This window comes from Anopheles cruzii, chromosome 3 (genome assembly GCF_943734635.1).
Source record: "Anopheles cruzii chromosome 3, idAnoCruzAS_RS32_06, whole genome shotgun sequence".
NCBI classification, from domain to species: Eukaryota; Metazoa; Arthropoda; class Insecta; order Diptera; family Culicidae; genus Anopheles; species Anopheles cruzii.
This window is the reverse complement of record NC_069145.1, coordinates 83585801-83602200: the sequence shown is the minus strand read 5'-3', so window position 1 is coordinate 83602200 and position 16400 is coordinate 83585801. Positions and strand designations below refer to the sequence as shown.

Here is a 16400-nt window from a genome sequence, read left to right as displayed (position 1 = left end):
CGATCGATGCCCGTGTGCCCGTGGGCTGCAAACAACGCAAAATAACCACAAGCACGTACTTAACCAACACACGGGGCGACACGTTAAAAACGGGTTTAGTACGTTTCTCGTTTCAAAGTTGGCAAACCATCATCGTAGCACCAAAATAAAGCAAAAAACACACAAAAACAACACATTTAATTAAACAAATAGACTTGTGACGCGCGGTACTCACCGATGCAGAAATCACCGACACATAATATACACATAGCGTTCAGCATACTTCTAGAGTAGTGTCGCATCCGTTACGGACGCATCCGTTGACGCATCGTCGGAAAGAGGGCAGTACTATTTACTTTTAGTAACATAACATAAACTGTAGCGGAAGCCGGTGTACATAGGGGCTGTGGTGGGCCTTTCCTTCCCTCAAACAAAAACTACAAACGAACGCGGTTGCAAACAAACAAAACTAAGCAAAACTTAAACCAACAAATCGGATAAGTGGATAACGGCGCAACAACAGCACAGCACTACAATAGCAACTTATCGCAAGAAAGGGGGTTATATAAACGGCGCCAGGTGTGTAGAGAGCAAATTCGCTAATTAAGCTATATAATTACGGTTATTAAAGACAAGAACCGGAAACGGGAGCTGCCCTGCTGCTTGCCCGGCAGCTCGCCTCATCCTTTAATGTATAATGAACAGCCACACATCACATCGTTCGCTTCACATTGCCGCGCGCGCGCGCTCTAGTGACCGCCCTGGCTGGCGGTCGCGACGCTGAAGATGCTGATGATCGTGTGACAACCGAACGCGCTGTGTATGAGAGTGATTAGACCGTGTAAACAATATTAATAAAACAAATAGATCCGCTTACGGTACGCCGGCAGTTGTTGGGTGGGAGCTGGTGTGTTACCGTTGGGCGTTAAGTGGCCGCCGACCGCAGCCGGTCGGTCGGTCGGCGGAATGTGTGTATATCAAACAGATGATGGGTGGTAAACAAATGACGAACAACTAAACTTATAAACCAATATTAACCCCTTGTTTCCTTTCGTAACGCCAGCCACAATTTTCCAAACCTGCCTCTACAATTGCCACACTCTACTCTCTATTTCTTACTAACCAACTAATGACCGTTGTCCGGATGTCCGGAATGTGTAGGAAAACTAAACACTAAACTAAAGCACACCTTCTTCACACACACACACACACACCCATTCAGACAGACACACCCATTCATACGCAGAGCATCTCAGATATGCGAATCGTTTCATACAAAAATAATTAGAAACTAGAACAATGAAGCTGCGTGCGCGTGCGCCCTACTTGGTGGCCATGGCACTAGAGCAAACCGAGACGATACGATAATGTGCGTCAGGTAAATAGAAGACAAAAACAGTTTACAAAAACACAACCCCTTAATCTTTGGCCGCCGAAGGAACAGAGAGAAGAAGACAAAAGTATGCGTACCGCCATGAAACGCGCCATGACCTGGTACGGTTTTACGATTCCGCCCTTTTTATAATGCAAAGATGATGAAACCAAATGCGACAGAAAGAAGGAACGAGCGAGAGAGAACTCCGGAAAGCGACGTGTTTAGCAGCACTTGATAGGGAAACTATGTTAAAAGGAGTAAAATAATCTGTCGATAACAATTGTTGTAGGCGCTTTTCCACTACACTCTTAGTAAGATTTCGAACTAAAGGACGGTCGCGCGAACACATGCACACACACACACCACACACACATACACCAAGTACAGTGTCCTTTTGTTCCGTTCTGCTGACCGCGACTGGCGGCTGGCGAGTCAACGTAAACCAAACCTAGTGACAATCGCTTCGTTTTATTTCGCGCTCGAAATCCGCGGACGGGCCCATCTTTGCATCCGCGCGGAGATCGCCACATCTAGAACTCTCTCACACACACACACACAAACAGACAGGCAGACAGACAGGAGCTTCCAGTTCCGTTCCCGAGCAGCAGCAGCAGCAGGTCTAGAGTATTGCGCGCTTACCAAACCCGCGACGGCAGAGGATGTACCATAAATCATCACCATTCAAAAGTATAACACGTCCAAAAGATCCGGCGGAAGAACGGGGCGAAGAGGGGGGTGGCCGAGGAGAAGTAGGTGGTTCTCGTCGAAGACTACATTGAATAAAATAACGCAAAAACTTACACACCAAACCTAGTTGCAGCAGTAAGCAGCAGTAAAATAGAAGTTCACAAACCCCAAACCGAAGAAAGGGCAAAGATAAGTTGTTTGACCGTTGACATCCTTCTCCTCATCCGATCGAGCGATCGGGCGTGTGGAAATAGAAAGCAATAGCGTTTGCTAGAGAGGAATACGACGACGACGGTATCCCCTTCGTTTCTCGCTCGAATCAGATACGCTTCCGTTTGGTCCGTCGCCACTCGTGTGGAACCATCTCTCATTGGTCCTTGGAATAATCGACGATCTCGTAGGTTTGTGGCTAACTTTAAGAAATTCTAAACATGGTGAGATATATTGGTGGCGCAACAGGATAGCAATATACGCAAAAGGCAGACGCGAACAGCAAACCATCACAGGAGAAGACTTCGTTGGGCCACCGGATGGGCCACCGGTGTCCGTCCGGTGGGCGAAGATAAGATTGACTGTAAAACAAGCGACCGTAACGCGAGTAGGTAGGAAGGTGGCAAGCAGTGCACAGCGAGCGAGAGAATTTATTGGACACAATATTCGGAGCAAGAAAAAAAATGCAACACACAAACAAATAAACAACACAGCATAAGCAAATGATAAATAATATTTTGTGAGTGAACTGCGCCAACGCGCCCAGGCCGTGTCGTCCGGCGGGGGGTGACAGCTTAAAAAGGATATAAAAGTAAAGAAAACAACGGATATTAGCGGTTCGTAAACTAAGTTCTAGCAAACAAACAAAAAAAGTAAATGAAACAAAACCAACAAATGTCGTCACGCAAAGAGCCGTGTGTAAAGCGCGTGCGCGCTATCCCGGACGGAGAAAAGGTAGAACGTGAATAAATCTTGTAACGATAACGATGAAACAAATGAAACAAAACGCAGGTTAATCGCCGAGGTGGGAAAGGAATGCGAAGGTGCGCTGGGGACACACACCAGAGGGACGCGCGCGCGACATTAGGAGGGAAGTAATCGAAGTGCAAAACCCAACCATATTTGCTGCTACCCAAAGTGAAACTCAAGCAAACCACAGACGACGGGAAGTGCTAATGGAGTGGAGGGCAGTACTGCGTACCGAATCCGTGCGATAAGCGAATAACGGGGAAAATAAATGAATTAATAACTACCAATACAAGCAAAGAAGGAGTGGCAAAAGGAGGGTGTAAACCGCATTTCCGTCTGTCATCGGACCGCCGAAATCTGTGCCCTCTTGGAGGGCCACAATACGGGGATTAAGAAAGTGGTTGATTGCGCCGTTTTTGATAACGCGCGCCGCGTACCGCCAAATCTCGACCCCCTGACGGCGGAGTACACCCGGCGAAGTCAATTACAAGCGAGCGATAGCGCACGCTGCTGACTGTGAATCATCGACCGGGGCGGCGACCGGCATCAGACACCAACCTAGTGGCACAGTGACCGTGACTACCACCGCGAGAGCCGGCCAAACATATCTCGTTTGACGTCACAGCCGTAAACATCTCTCGTATGGCGGGGACCGGGCCACGCCGCGCTGTTACGCAATGAGTGACTCTCGGCCGAGAGGGACGCTCATGCGATCGACGGGCGGCCCCAGCTGATCGTAGCTCGCGCTCTCGCCGCGAAGGATTCACGGCGCACGGCGCCGTCACCGTTCCGGTTTTCTGTCGATCGCTCGCGCCAAATCCGTGGGAGCTGACGGCGCCACTTGATGGGTTCGCGCTGACTCATAGAGCGACTCGCCGCTCCGGGGACATATCTCCGGGGGAAGATGACTTCTTTTCGGTTTTCCGTTTTGTTTTGTTTTTATTACAGGTTCAAAAACTGGATCCTCTTCGTCGATCCCCGTCACTAATGGCCCCTTAGAATCCGAGATCGCAGACAGAGAAAGCGGGCTGCGGACATCATCAAACGCAGGCGCACCATGAGTCACATGCGGCGTGATATGGAAGCGAGCCCAAAAATAGCGTCCACAAATCGCGGCGATTATCGACGGGGGCAGATCTCGCGGCGAACGACGATCGAGAGCCGATAACAACCCTCCGCAATCCGGCTCTGGGTGGACGGGCCTCTGGACTTTGGCAACATTGCGGGTGCTCCGTGCGGTGTCCGCACGGCCGGAGCTTAGTGAACGTTCATCGTGAATCATTGCTTTAAACATTGTCTTCGCCTCGTCGTGTGGAGATCGTGTGCTTGCTGAGAAGAAGCGAAGAACGTGTGGCCAACTCCCAGAGTCCGGCCCACGATGCGCTCTTATCAGTGTTGCAAACTGAAACGGTTTGCGCATGATCTCATGCAGAAGGCACGGCGTCTAATCCTAGGATATACCTTCTTCGTCTCGTTGACAGCCCCATGACAAGTGACTGGCGTGACGTTCTCTCCGCGGGATATTTACCATATCCAGTTCAAACGAGCCCCTGCCAACGGCAAGATTAGACTGTAAATCTCCTCGGATGCTCCAGATTGCAGCGGATCGGTTTGGGGAAGCACACACTACATAGTATCCGTGTGCGCCGTGGGAAGCCCCTGAGGCCTGTTTCGGTCTTTAAATGTTAAGCCCCTCCGTGGGGTTACTAAAGGACATCGTTGAGAGAAGTGACCGCTTACTAGCACATCTAGTGTTTGGATTCCGAAGATGTCGTCCTAGTTTTCAGCTGCTAAAGGGTGGTCAAATAAGCGTTCTCTTTTCAAGTTACCCATTATTTGACGTTCAAATCGTCAAACTTAAATCTGGAAATTTTAGACATTTAGTAAACACTTAAAAATTAACGAAATCTTATCTTAAACGATGCGATATTTGAAAAGGTCATTTCATTGAAGCTCATTTCCACCTCGGTGGCTATGTTAACAAGCAGAATTGTCGGAATTTGGGGTTCGGAAAACCCACACGTCGTCCAAGAGAAGCCAATGCATCCTAAACGAGTGGCTGTTAAGTGCGGATTTTGGTCTGGCGGCATTATCGGCCGCCGTATGAATGAATGAAGAAGGAGCCGCCGTAAGCGCCAGCCACAATCGATATTTTGCGCTTCATCTTTGGAAATCGAACATTCAGCAGAAATGGTGATGTGAATTGGGCTCCAAGAAGCTAGGATTTGACGCCTTTGGATTATTATCTTTGGAGGGCGGTGAAGGATAAATGTTATGCGAACAAACTAGCAACTATTGACAACATCGAGGCCGACATTGAAATTGCCATTGGCGAGATAGGACCACAGACAGTCGAAAAAGTGCTTAAAAATTGGGACGATCGAATGGGCTGCTGCGAAGCCAGTCGTGGTGATGATCGTGATGATCAACCTTTCAAATAAATGTTTAAGCATCGAAAAATATTTAGTAGTTTTCTTTTTATAACCAAATGAAAAAGGGAACGCCTTTTTGACCACCCTATATTTCACCGAAGAACCAATTAGCCATCATTTCTCGATAGCGTACGCCATCTCGACGGTGGCTCCTTCTCCATTTCCAATGGCAGATGATGCCACCAGATAAAATGGCCAGATAAAAAATGATTTTTCAGTTATATTCACCATCATCGGCCAAACGTCCTTGCGCCCCATTTCGTAAATGTCAAAGCTTTTACTAAACTTTTAATTTCCAGAATATAGTTGGACGTATTAAAAGTCAAGTAATCGATAGACTAAAACCCAAAAACCCGAGGGCCTGTCGCTTTTCTGCTGCTGCCGAGGCCCCCGAAACGGATGTTGGAGTTCCCCGCCGAGTTGCGCAAGAGACCCGCGCGCGATCCGGTCGATCCGGGTCATCCGGTCTCTCAAGAAACTGGTCCTCGCGCGGGCCTCCACGGGCGAATCGAACGTCATCGATTGCGGCCAATTGTCCGTCGAGCAAGTGCGTGTGTGTGTGTGTCCGCGAACCGCGACCCGCGAAGCCCCGTCGATGACGGCGTCGATGATTCATTGGATAAAAACTCTCCGGGCCGTATGTGTGTGATCTCACTCGCGCCTCCGGCTCTCTCTCTGTCTGTTCCGCGGTGTCTGCAGTCGCGCACGCGTTCGGTTCGGATTCGGCCAGTTTTAAAAATTCCGTCGACGCGATCGGTCACACCGCGGCGTGTTCGTTTACGTCGCGCTCACCTTCGCTCGCGCACGATCCCGTTCGATCGCGTCGCGACACAAAGCAACACAAAGTCCGTGCCCGTGGGCCGGGAGGCCCCGTGAGTAATTGCGAGCGGGCGGCGGGTGTGCGCCACGCGAGATCGAAAGTTTGCGCCGCGACCGACCGCGAGACACAGTGTGCATTATTGTTCTACCTTTTCCGCGGATTCCCGGGACACCGGGACGGAGCATAAAGTGACACGCGCGCACCAACCCTGGACTGTGGACGGTATTGGTGGTCCCTGTTTCTTTGTGCGCCCCGGGGTCTAGTGTGTCCCCACCCGCGACCCACACCACTCTGCGCTCAAGAACCACCTTTGGCGCGACCGCTTCTGTGTGTGTGTGTTTGTGCAATTTAAATATTAATCCAACCTGGAACGCGCGGCGCCCCATCGCCGATCGATCGCCGCCGCCGTGCCGCGTGTGTGTCGTTAGCGCGAAGTGCCATCGTCGTCGATCAAGGTGAGTGATCCCCTTTTGCTGCTGCCCTCCATTGGTTCTTGAACTTGCTCTAGTCACCTCGCGGCGGGCGCATTAGTCAGCTGCTCGCGAAATACCGTTCCCCATCACGCCGCACGCACGCACACGCATGGTCGGGAGTTGTGTTTACCCCCAAAAAAAAAAACCTGTGCTCACGCTCGCTGCGTGATCGTGGTCCTTGTTTTTTGTTTCCCAAACCCCGCCCGGCACAGGTGATGAGCAAAACCGGAGTGCTAAAAAAGGAGACGCGAGCTCTCTAATGCTCCTGCACCGCCGCCGCCGCCGCCGTTGGGGTGATCGTGACCGAAGGCGGGCGCGACCGAAAGCGGAAACCGCCAGCGTTCCAAATCTCGCGTTGGCGCGCGCGATCGCCTTCTTTTTTTTTGCCAGGTCTTTCGCGGCCTATCGCGATCGATGACGTCGCGGTCGCGTTCGCGGAAAGCGTGTGAGTAACCGTCGGGGCCCGATCTGACATAATGTGTGCGAGTGGATCGCGTCCTGCCAAGAGAGAGAGATCGAGGGAGCGAGCGAGCGTGAGCGCGAGAGTTTTTGGGGAAGGCCCCACGCGATCGCGATCACGTACTCCTTTCGATCGCCAAAGGGTTCCATCGACGGAAGAGAATTCGGGAGAGGGTCCACTTTCTTCGCTACGGGAATTACGGATTCACTCTCGCGCGACTATAAACGCCACAACAATGAGTGGCACGTGCGCGTCCACCTTGATTACGCATTCTCGGCAGGAAGCTGCGCGCACACTCTGCGCTACACTCACGCAGCTGACTGGCCGCGGAGATGATGGGTCGCGGTCTCACTGTCATATGCATTGTGCACATCGAATCGAAGCGATAACGAGGCTTTATGGTGGTGGTGACGTCGCTCGGAATTGTCGCTAAATTTGATCGAAAAATTGGGCGGACAAGAACTGGCGCCGGCCGGCCTCTCGGCGGCGGTGGACGGGGTGAGTCACGAACTCGCCATGTGGCGTGTGGTGTCCATTAATAGCGCCATTTAGCGATGCTCCGGTTCGCTTATCACATAGGGCAATCAGTGACGTGTGATGGCAGATGATGATCACACCGGCCGGCCGCCGCCCCGGTAATTCGGACGAATGTTCGGTCGCATCATCATCATCGCCCGCTCTGGCAATGCGGTGTCAATTACTCTCCGAAATACTGGCTGCGAGAGAAAAAAATGTATAAATCGAGCCGGACGTGATTGAGTTTGTGTTTGAAGCTCTTGTTGAATGCATTAGAGATTAGCAGAACGATAGGAAGGTGCACAGGCATTGACAATTTAGGAAGTTAGATATACACAGTATGTTCGATAAGAAACAAGATTTACAAAAAATACAGGGTGTTCCATCACGACCCATACTATTGAAATTTTAAATAACTCCGCCAAATTCAATTCTGCCAGTCAAATTCAGGTATTGTATTCTGAGTTAATTTGTTAACAAACGGCATTCTATACTCTAAATAAATCTTGTTTATTTGTCAACATCGAGTTGCAAATAGCGGAGATATTTAAGATTTAAATAGTATGGGTCGTGATGGAACACCCTGTATATAATGCAGCCTATTAGTCTTGAGCTACTCAACTATTAGTTAGTGCGTTGTCTTGAGAAACAAAATTTGTTTCTTTACCATTTGCGGTCGTATTTTAGTATTTTCGGCCTTCAAACGCTCAGATAACGCTATATAATATTCAATGTTGATGGTATTTCCCTTCTCACGATAGTTGAAGAATATTACACCACGCACATCCCCTTCTCAAAATCGATCGTTTTGATTCCCCGGTGTGAAGTGATGGATCTATGTTTCATCCATTGTCACAACGCAGAAATTACGGTTTGATAATTTTAAACATGGCCAAGCACTGCTCTGAATCATCAACACTTTTGGTGCTTTTGGTCAACAATGAGCAAACGCGGCACCCACTTTCAACGGAGCTTTCTCATATAGTCAAATGCTCATGCAATATAAAGAGAACGCGTTTTTTGGCATCTTCGCAATTTTGACGCCTCATTTGGACGTCCACTGTCTCTGGGATCGCGTTTGAAGTTAGCAAACCACTGTTTGCTTTGTTGTTTCTGATGGAGCGGAGTCCTTATAACCCTTTCCAAGCCATTGCTTCGCTTGAACGGTATTTTTCCCCTCTTAAGTACCTCTTAAGGGTAGACTATCATGAAATTTTACAGCTATTTATGGGTTAGGTCCAGGACTTTTCAGCCCATGTGTTATTTCCTATTCCCTAGGCTCAAATTGGCCATGAAAGGATCCTTTTATGAAAACATTCCTACTGCCACATAAACGCGCATAACTTTGCAATGTGTCATCCGATTTGCTTGAATCGATGGATGCCGCAGCATTTTATATGTCTTAAAATCTCGATAATTATCGAACGTACTCTGTACGATTAATTGCTGATCTCGGCTGATAATTAGTGCTGCTAACCGTCAGATTCTGAATTTTGATTTCGTTGGAAAAAGTGGCTCACGTGCAACCATTTTTGGATGGTTTTCCGAATGAAAAAGGCCCTTTTAATTTATTTATTATTATTAACACGGGCAGATCCGTATTAAGCTTCAACTTATAGTTTTGAACCCAAAATGAAGCAGATTAATCGGTGCAATGAAGTTAAAAACTGGGCTAAACTGGTTAAAATCACAAATCGAAACAATTATTCTTTCAACTAACCGCGGCCTGGTGCTACACAGAAAATCTAACTGTCTCCCGACGTGCTCCCTCGACACTTTCCTGCGAACTCTGCGAAACCCCTGCGCGAACCTACTACTTGCGTGCTGATTCACGGGCTATCGGGCCAACACGTGTGTGTCGGCGGCACCGGGTTATGCTCGCCGAAACCTTCGCGCGTTCGAAGTTACTTTGCTTTGCCCCGCCGAGATGTTGTAGCACCGTATTTGCATTTTAAATGTGGTCGCTCATTTATTTTACCACTTGCTTGCAAAACACAAATTTGTAGCCTAGCTTTTAACGGAAAACGTAAAAACGTACGGGGTGCGTACGTACAAAGTGATCTTTTCTTTGAAGAAAACCTGTCCCCGCGCTCGGGGGAGGCTTCCCGACCAAAGTGGAGTGCTAATTGTGAGGGTAAATGGAGCTCAAATCTTCCTAATTGACCGGTAAAGAAGGCGCGACCCAATACCCGAAATCCCCGAAAAGTATTCAGCCCGAGGGCATCGCGCCAGGGCCAAGCGTCCCTTTTGTTTTTCGTGCCACTGTGCCACGTGCGCGTCTGCGGTTTAATTATCACGCTTTAGGTTGTGGACCCCCCCAAGAACCGATCACGATCACTCACGAATCACTGGCCCCCCTCATGTTGTTTGCTTGCAGGAAAATGGATTCGCCTCCAGACCAGCCCCAGAACCAAGCGCCGCCCGCGCTGGACGCCAATGGAAACCGAACCGACTCGACTCCTCCCGCTGCCGACGATCGCTCAGCCAGGCCCTCCGCCGCGATCCCGCAGACTGTCTGCTACTTCGACCTACCTCGTGACCGGTTTCCGCCTTCGCACATGCGACCGATCGGCATCGGTGTGCAGGGTGCAGTATGGTAAGCAACTGCGATCTTTCTGCGATCCCGAAGGCAGAAACTAACCACCGGTTCCCCTCCGGTTTTTCTCCTCTTCCCGCAGCAGTGTGACCGACATGAAAACGGGCCGCCGGTTGGCGGTGAAGAAACTTTCGCAACCATTCCAGAACGAAACGGTCGCCAAGCGGGCGTACCGCGAGCTGAAGCTGATGCGCCTGATCAATCACCCCAACGTAAGTCCGGGGCACGGGGGTACGGGAGCGGAGCTAACAGGACGCCTTCAATCCATTCCCCGCCGTTTCGCCTCCGCCAGATCATTAAGCTGCTGTACGCTTATACACCGCAGAAGACGCTGGACACGTTCCGTGACGTGTACATCTTCAGCGAGCTGATGGACGACAGTTTGCGGAGCGTGATCGGTAAGCAGCAGCTTGATCACGAGCGGATCTCGTTCCTCGTGTACCAGATGCTGTGCGGCATCCGGTACCTGCACGCGGTCGGCATCATCCACCGGGATCTGAAGCCGTCGAACATGGTCGTGTCGTGCAACTGCGACCTGAAGATACTGGACTTTGGGTTGGCACGGAGCGTCGAGTCGACCTTCACGATGACCCAGTACGTGGTGACGCGCCACTACCGGGCGCCGGAGATTATCCTGCAGATGGAGTACGACACCCGGGTGGACATCTGGTCGATCGGGTGCATCGCCGCCGAACTGATTACCGGCCAGGTGCTGTTTCCCGGCACCGATCACATCGACCAGTGGATGTGCATCGTGCAGAAGCTCGGGACGCCGCGGCCCGAGTTCATCGAGCGCACCACACCCGGCACGCAGCGGTACATCCGCAACCAGCCGCCGGTGCCGGCACTCCCATTCGAGGACATCTTCCCGGACAGTGTGTTCGATGGCACGGCGCCCAGCAGCCATCCGCAGCTGACGAACGCGATGGCGCGCGATTTCCTCCGCCAAATGTTGGCCTTCGATCCGCAGCAACGGCTGTCCGTCGACGATGCGCTCCAGCATCCGTACATCAACGTATGGCACTACGAGCCCGATTTTCACCGGCCCCACCCGGTCATCCCGTACGATCATTCCATCGACGCGCAGCACCTGACGGTGCGGCAGTGGAAAGAGTTACTGTTTCGCGAGATCGCGGACATCCAAAGAAGCATGACGCTGGACGATCCGGGAGCTGCCGGTTCCTCCGAAACACGCTGACGCTGGCCCGCGCCATTCGCCATGTGCCATTCTGGGGTAGGCACGGGAACCGCACACACACCGTGTACCGCTTTCCTTCTGAGGCTGTTATTTGTAAAGAGATTCTAAGTTAGCGTAGGCTTTAGGCGATAGCAGATCCGGAGCATTTCATGAGCGCGCCTCTCTCGCTCCGCGGGATGAACAGTGGACGTGGCGCCGGAAGAGAGCGAGAGTTCATCCATCTTTTTACTAGGCAAATTAGGTTTTTATTAAAAACGTGTTCCACAGTCGAAGCGCTGGTGTCCGCTGCTCGAGCGTATTTCGTGTTTTCTTTTTCGTTTCGAACTTAGCTATATCCTTACATTTGTATATACTGAGCCTGGAGCCACCCGGGTGTGTGTGTATGATAAATGCCGAGAGCCGTGCGTGCGCTGGAAATTGGGCCGCGCCCGCGTCTCGAGTAGAGATTCTCTGCCCTTTTGCGCGGAAACGAATATTTACACACTCAAGCAGCAGCAGCAGAAAGAAGAGAGTTCCCGACCCAAACACCCGCGACGGACACGGCCGGCAGAAAAAAGAGCAAATGGCGGCGAGGCGGCCAGGGGGTTTGTCGCCAAACGAGACACCGAAACCTTTTGTTTTGGGTAAATTTTTACATTGAGATATTGGGACCTTCGATAGCCCTCGGGTTTTATAGAGATTATAGAGAAGGGAGAAATTACATAAATATGCTAGAGGTAGAGCTATGCCGGGGGGCGGCGCAGCACAGTGGCCACCACCATTACTCGGTCGGAATGATTCGCTCGAACCCATCGAAGTATTTGTGCTCGAGGATCTTCTTGGCCGAGATGCGTAGCGTCGGATCGTACACGAGGCACTTCTGGAGCAGATCGATGCCGGCCGAGTCGAGGTTGGACACCTGGTTGGCCAGGTTGTTCTGCGTCCAGCACGGGAACGTCGGCTTGTAGTCCGGCAGCGAGGTCACCCCGGGCCAGATGTCCTCCGTCGGGGTGCGCAAAATGCGGAACATCCGGAACAGCTGATCGATCTCCGAGTCGCCCTGGAACAGCGGCTTCCGGGTGGCCATCTCCGCGAAGATGCACCCGATCGACCAGATGTCGACGGCGCACGCGTAGCGCTGCGACCCGAGCAGCACCTCCGGCGCCCGGTACCACAGCGTCACGATCTCGTGCGTGTAGTGGCGCACCGGGATGCCGTACGAGCGGCCCAGCCCGAAGTCGGCCACCTTGATGACGCCCTCCTTGTTGATGAGCAGATTCTGGGGCTTCAGGTCGCGGTGCAGCACGCGCCGCTTGTGGCAGAACAGCATCGCGGCCGTGATCTGGTACATGTAGCTCTTGACCAGCTCCGGATCCATCAGCTTCTCCGCCGGCATGCTGTCCATGTACTTCTTCAGGTCCATCGACAGGAACTCAAACACCAGGTACAGCCGGTTCTCCTCCATCAGCACGTCCTTCAGGGTCACCACGTTCGGGTGGGACAGCTCCTTTAGCAGCGAGATTTCCCTGCGACGAAAGAGAACCCCACCATGGCGAGACATTTAAGTTCACCGACAGACACACACACAAACACGGGGTAGCGGTCAGTGGGCACCGTCCCCGGCCTGCTACTTACCGGACCGCGGTCGACGGGATGCCCTCGTCTTCCGTTTCGAGGCGAATCTTCTTCAACGCCACTATCTCGCCGGTAATCTTGTTGCGCGCCTTGTACACGACCCCGTACGTGCCCTCGCCAATCTTTTCGATTTTCTGATAGTTTTCCATACCCCCGGCCGGATTCGCGGACCTGCTTCCGTTAAGCTAACGTTACTCTCGGTGGCGGTGCGCGGCAGCTGCTATCGGGCGCGTTGTCGTATTGGGTGCGGCGTTCGTCTCTCGGGCAACTCGTCAAACAACGCCTACCGCGTTCCTTTTCCGGCGTGTGTTAGTCGTTTCGAGCGCACGGTGCGTTTTCGTTCAACATCAGCGCGCCGTTTGGCTGTGGCGGGTGGCCAACGTTCGGTTTCGGTTCCGCAGGTACACAGTGTAAAGGGCGCGACCGCGCTGTTGTAAACAACAATCGAGCGTTATGTTTGAAAAGAGAGGGATTTTAAACGTCGCGTGCTTCGATCGCTTTGGCGTTTGACATTAGACCGGTTTTGGCGTGCACGTCGTTTGACAGCGCCGCGCGATGTTTTACGTTCGGCGATGTTTTTCGTCTCGTCTCAACGAATTTGTGTGGCGCCGAAGAGAAATAATTTAGAAAATAGACGGTTTTTATCCAGTTAACTATATTTTGTGTATAGAAATAATGGTGGTGTTAGCCGACCGATTCAAACTAGTTGGTGTGTCTTTATTCATATCACTCGGTTTGGCAGATGCCAAGGTTGTTACAAGCTGGGGTGAAATGGCTCGATTTCTAACAACATCAACGTCAGATGTAGAGAAATATTGTAAAGCTGCGCACGAAAAATAAACGAATTCAAACAACTGATGGGTGCGAGGAATAAATTATGCAAAAAACCTGATAAGAAATTCTACAATCAATCAGATAAAATAATACCTACGAGCTCATCGATTGATTTTACATCCGGACATCCGACAAACTACCACGATTTCGCTAATTCGCTCTTGATAGTTCTTGGTATTCCACACACTCTCCGGGGGCCACACGGTCCGTAACAATAACGTAACATAACAAAATTTGGCACTTAATCGATCAGCTTGTCGATCAGCGAAGAAAATGTTTAGTCCAAAACGGCACCAAAAGTAACAGGAGCGAAGAACGCATCAGAAGGTGGTTCAATTCAGCGCTTAAATGCTTCACAACGCTTAAAAGCTTCTCAACGCTTCAAAGCTTTCAAAAGTACAAAGCTTTTGAAAGCTGTTCTGAAATATTTCGGCGGGATTTTCGCCGGGAGCGAGAGGTGCAATTTTCCAACAATTCAGCTACCTTCTTTCCAGTTCTTCGCTCCTGTTACTTTGAAGATTTGAAGCAAAATTTTGGTTGGGGATTTTTATTCCGCTTCTCTGTTCGACGCACACAGTTTTCTCTTTGACCCCTTACCTATTTGGTGTACTGAACGAAGCAAATATATTTCGGTACGGAATGAAAAATTTCCAGTAAAATTTTATTATCAAAACATATTTATTGATATTCTTGTACATTTGCGATTTAAAAAATTTTCATCAAAGTTCACCAATGGAAAAACATCTCCAAACACATCGTGGAATCAACGACACGAACAAACGGGCACGTAAACAAAACGGACCAGCTGTCAAATAGATGTCAACAAACACTGAAAACGGAGCAACCGGCGCAAATCGATGCAAACTCCGATCTACAAATTCGAACCAACCGACTACGATGTGGTGTACGAACCGGCCGAGGACACATTTTTGCTGCTCGACGCACTGGAAGACGAACTGCCGGACATCGTTCGCCGGCAACCGCTGCTGTGCGTTGAGATTGGCCCGGGCAGTGGAGTTATCATCACGGCACTCCGCCAATCCCTCTCCCTGGCATCGAAGGAAGTGCCGCCGCACTGTCTTGGGTTCGATATCAACCCGGCGGCGTGTCGGATGACGCACCGGACGAGTGCACTGAACGGAGCGGCCGTCGATGCGGTCAACAGCGATCTACTCGGTAGTCTTCGGTCTCACAGCGTCGACCTGCTCGTCTTCAATCCGCCGTACGTGCCAACGCAACCACCGGCCAGTAGCGACTCACTTGAAGAGCACATTGACGAGTTCCGGCGATCGGAACAACTAACCCACTCGTGGGCAGGCGGTATCGATGGACGGGCCGTTACCGATCGTGTCGTTGCCGATCTAAAGCGTGTCCTTGCTCCCGGTGGCGTGCTCTATCTGCTGCTGGTGAAAGAGAACAAACCGCAAGAGGTTCTGCGATGCGTGGAGCGGCTCGGCTTCCGGGGGAACATCGTCAAGGAACGTCGTATCCGTGGTGAACACCTTTTCGTGCTGCGAATCTGCGAGCCCACGGCACGATGAGAGAAACCAACGGAGTTTCGACATTATTCTTTTATTTTTCCTTTCGTTTGCCACTCGCAGGGCGCGTCGAGCGCGAATGATGCGTTCGTACAGTGGTGGTCTAGAGAATCGTAAAAATTATGTACACATTATCGAATTGTCGGATCAGCCTCCTCCTTGGACAGAGACAGATAAGCAAACGCACGAGAACGCCGGATTGCTTTGGGATTTAGGTTCGCGAATTGATCGAAGCTAGCTAACGGACGAAATGAAAGTTAACGGCCCGCCAGTGTGCCTACTTTAGCCTTCTTTGATGCTTTGATGCTCGTTATTATTCGAGATGCGCTAGACGGGGGTCCCGAAAAATGTATGCTACCGTATAACTTGTGTCTCGTTTGTCTTGTAATTAGCGTTTTGTGTTTTCCTTGCGCGTATCCTTATCATCTCTCTCTCTAGTCCTTAGCTTTACGCGCGCTCTCGTATCCATTACACGACCTACACGGTTTCCAATATACAAATAAAATCTCCATAAAGTAACATCGAACAACAACTTATATCTTCTTTTTTATGTGTACAGATACATACAAATACATACATACGCTTGAAGAGTTGGGGATCGGGGACACGTGAAATGATGATAACGATGCTTCGTAACGAAAATAGAAGAGCACACGAACGACTCGCCCTGAAAGAAAATCTGGCCCCTCAATGTCTCCTCCAGAAACCGCGGTTGGTCTCTGAAGACGCTCGCCGGGGTTACTAAGATGTGCGATCGCGCGGATTGTGGTCGCGTTTGATGGTGGGGAATGGCTGCAGTCTTGGGACATGTGGTGCATGATGTTCTAGCTGTTCCTTCCTACGCTTCTCCCGCAAAAAACTGTTCGCAAAAGCGAACCGTATCAAAAAGCGCAATAAAGTGCGGAACGGAAAACTGTT

The 16400-nt window shown here is 50.8% G+C and overlaps 3 protein-coding genes across 3 annotated transcripts; 2 read left to right on the top strand and 1 right to left on the bottom strand.

The window, feature by feature from the left end:
- Nucleotides 1-10149: 10149 nt before the first annotated feature.
- On the top strand, nucleotides 10150-11610 carry LOC128271503 (stress-activated protein kinase jnk-1-like). Its single transcript, XM_053009064.1, has 3 exons — nucleotides 10150-10298; nucleotides 10381-10510; nucleotides 10591-11610. Exons 1-3 carry the CDS (start codon nucleotides 10261-10263, stop codon nucleotides 11494-11496), a joined length of 1074 nt encoding a protein of 357 aa, XP_052865024.1. The 5' UTR covers nucleotides 10150-10260; the 3' UTR covers nucleotides 11497-11610.
- Nucleotides 11611-12084: 474 nt separating this feature from the next.
- LOC128269738 (cyclin-dependent kinase 1) lies at nucleotides 12085-13301 on the bottom strand. The gene is made up of 2 exons (XM_053007139.1): nucleotides 13111-13301; nucleotides 12085-13001 (listed from the first exon to the last, which is right to left on the bottom strand). Exons 1-2 carry the CDS (start codon nucleotides 13257-13259, stop codon nucleotides 12257-12259), a joined length of 894 nt encoding a protein of 297 aa, XP_052863099.1. The 5' UTR covers nucleotides 13260-13301; the 3' UTR covers nucleotides 12085-12256.
- A 1500-nt stretch (nucleotides 13302-14801) lies between these two features.
- LOC128271161 (uncharacterized) lies at nucleotides 14802-15485 on the top strand. The gene has a single exon (XM_053008601.1). The coding sequence runs from the start codon at nucleotides 14802-14804 to the stop codon at nucleotides 15483-15485; it is 684 nt and encodes a 227-aa protein (XP_052864561.1).
- Nucleotides 15486-16400: the final 915 nt, after the last annotated feature.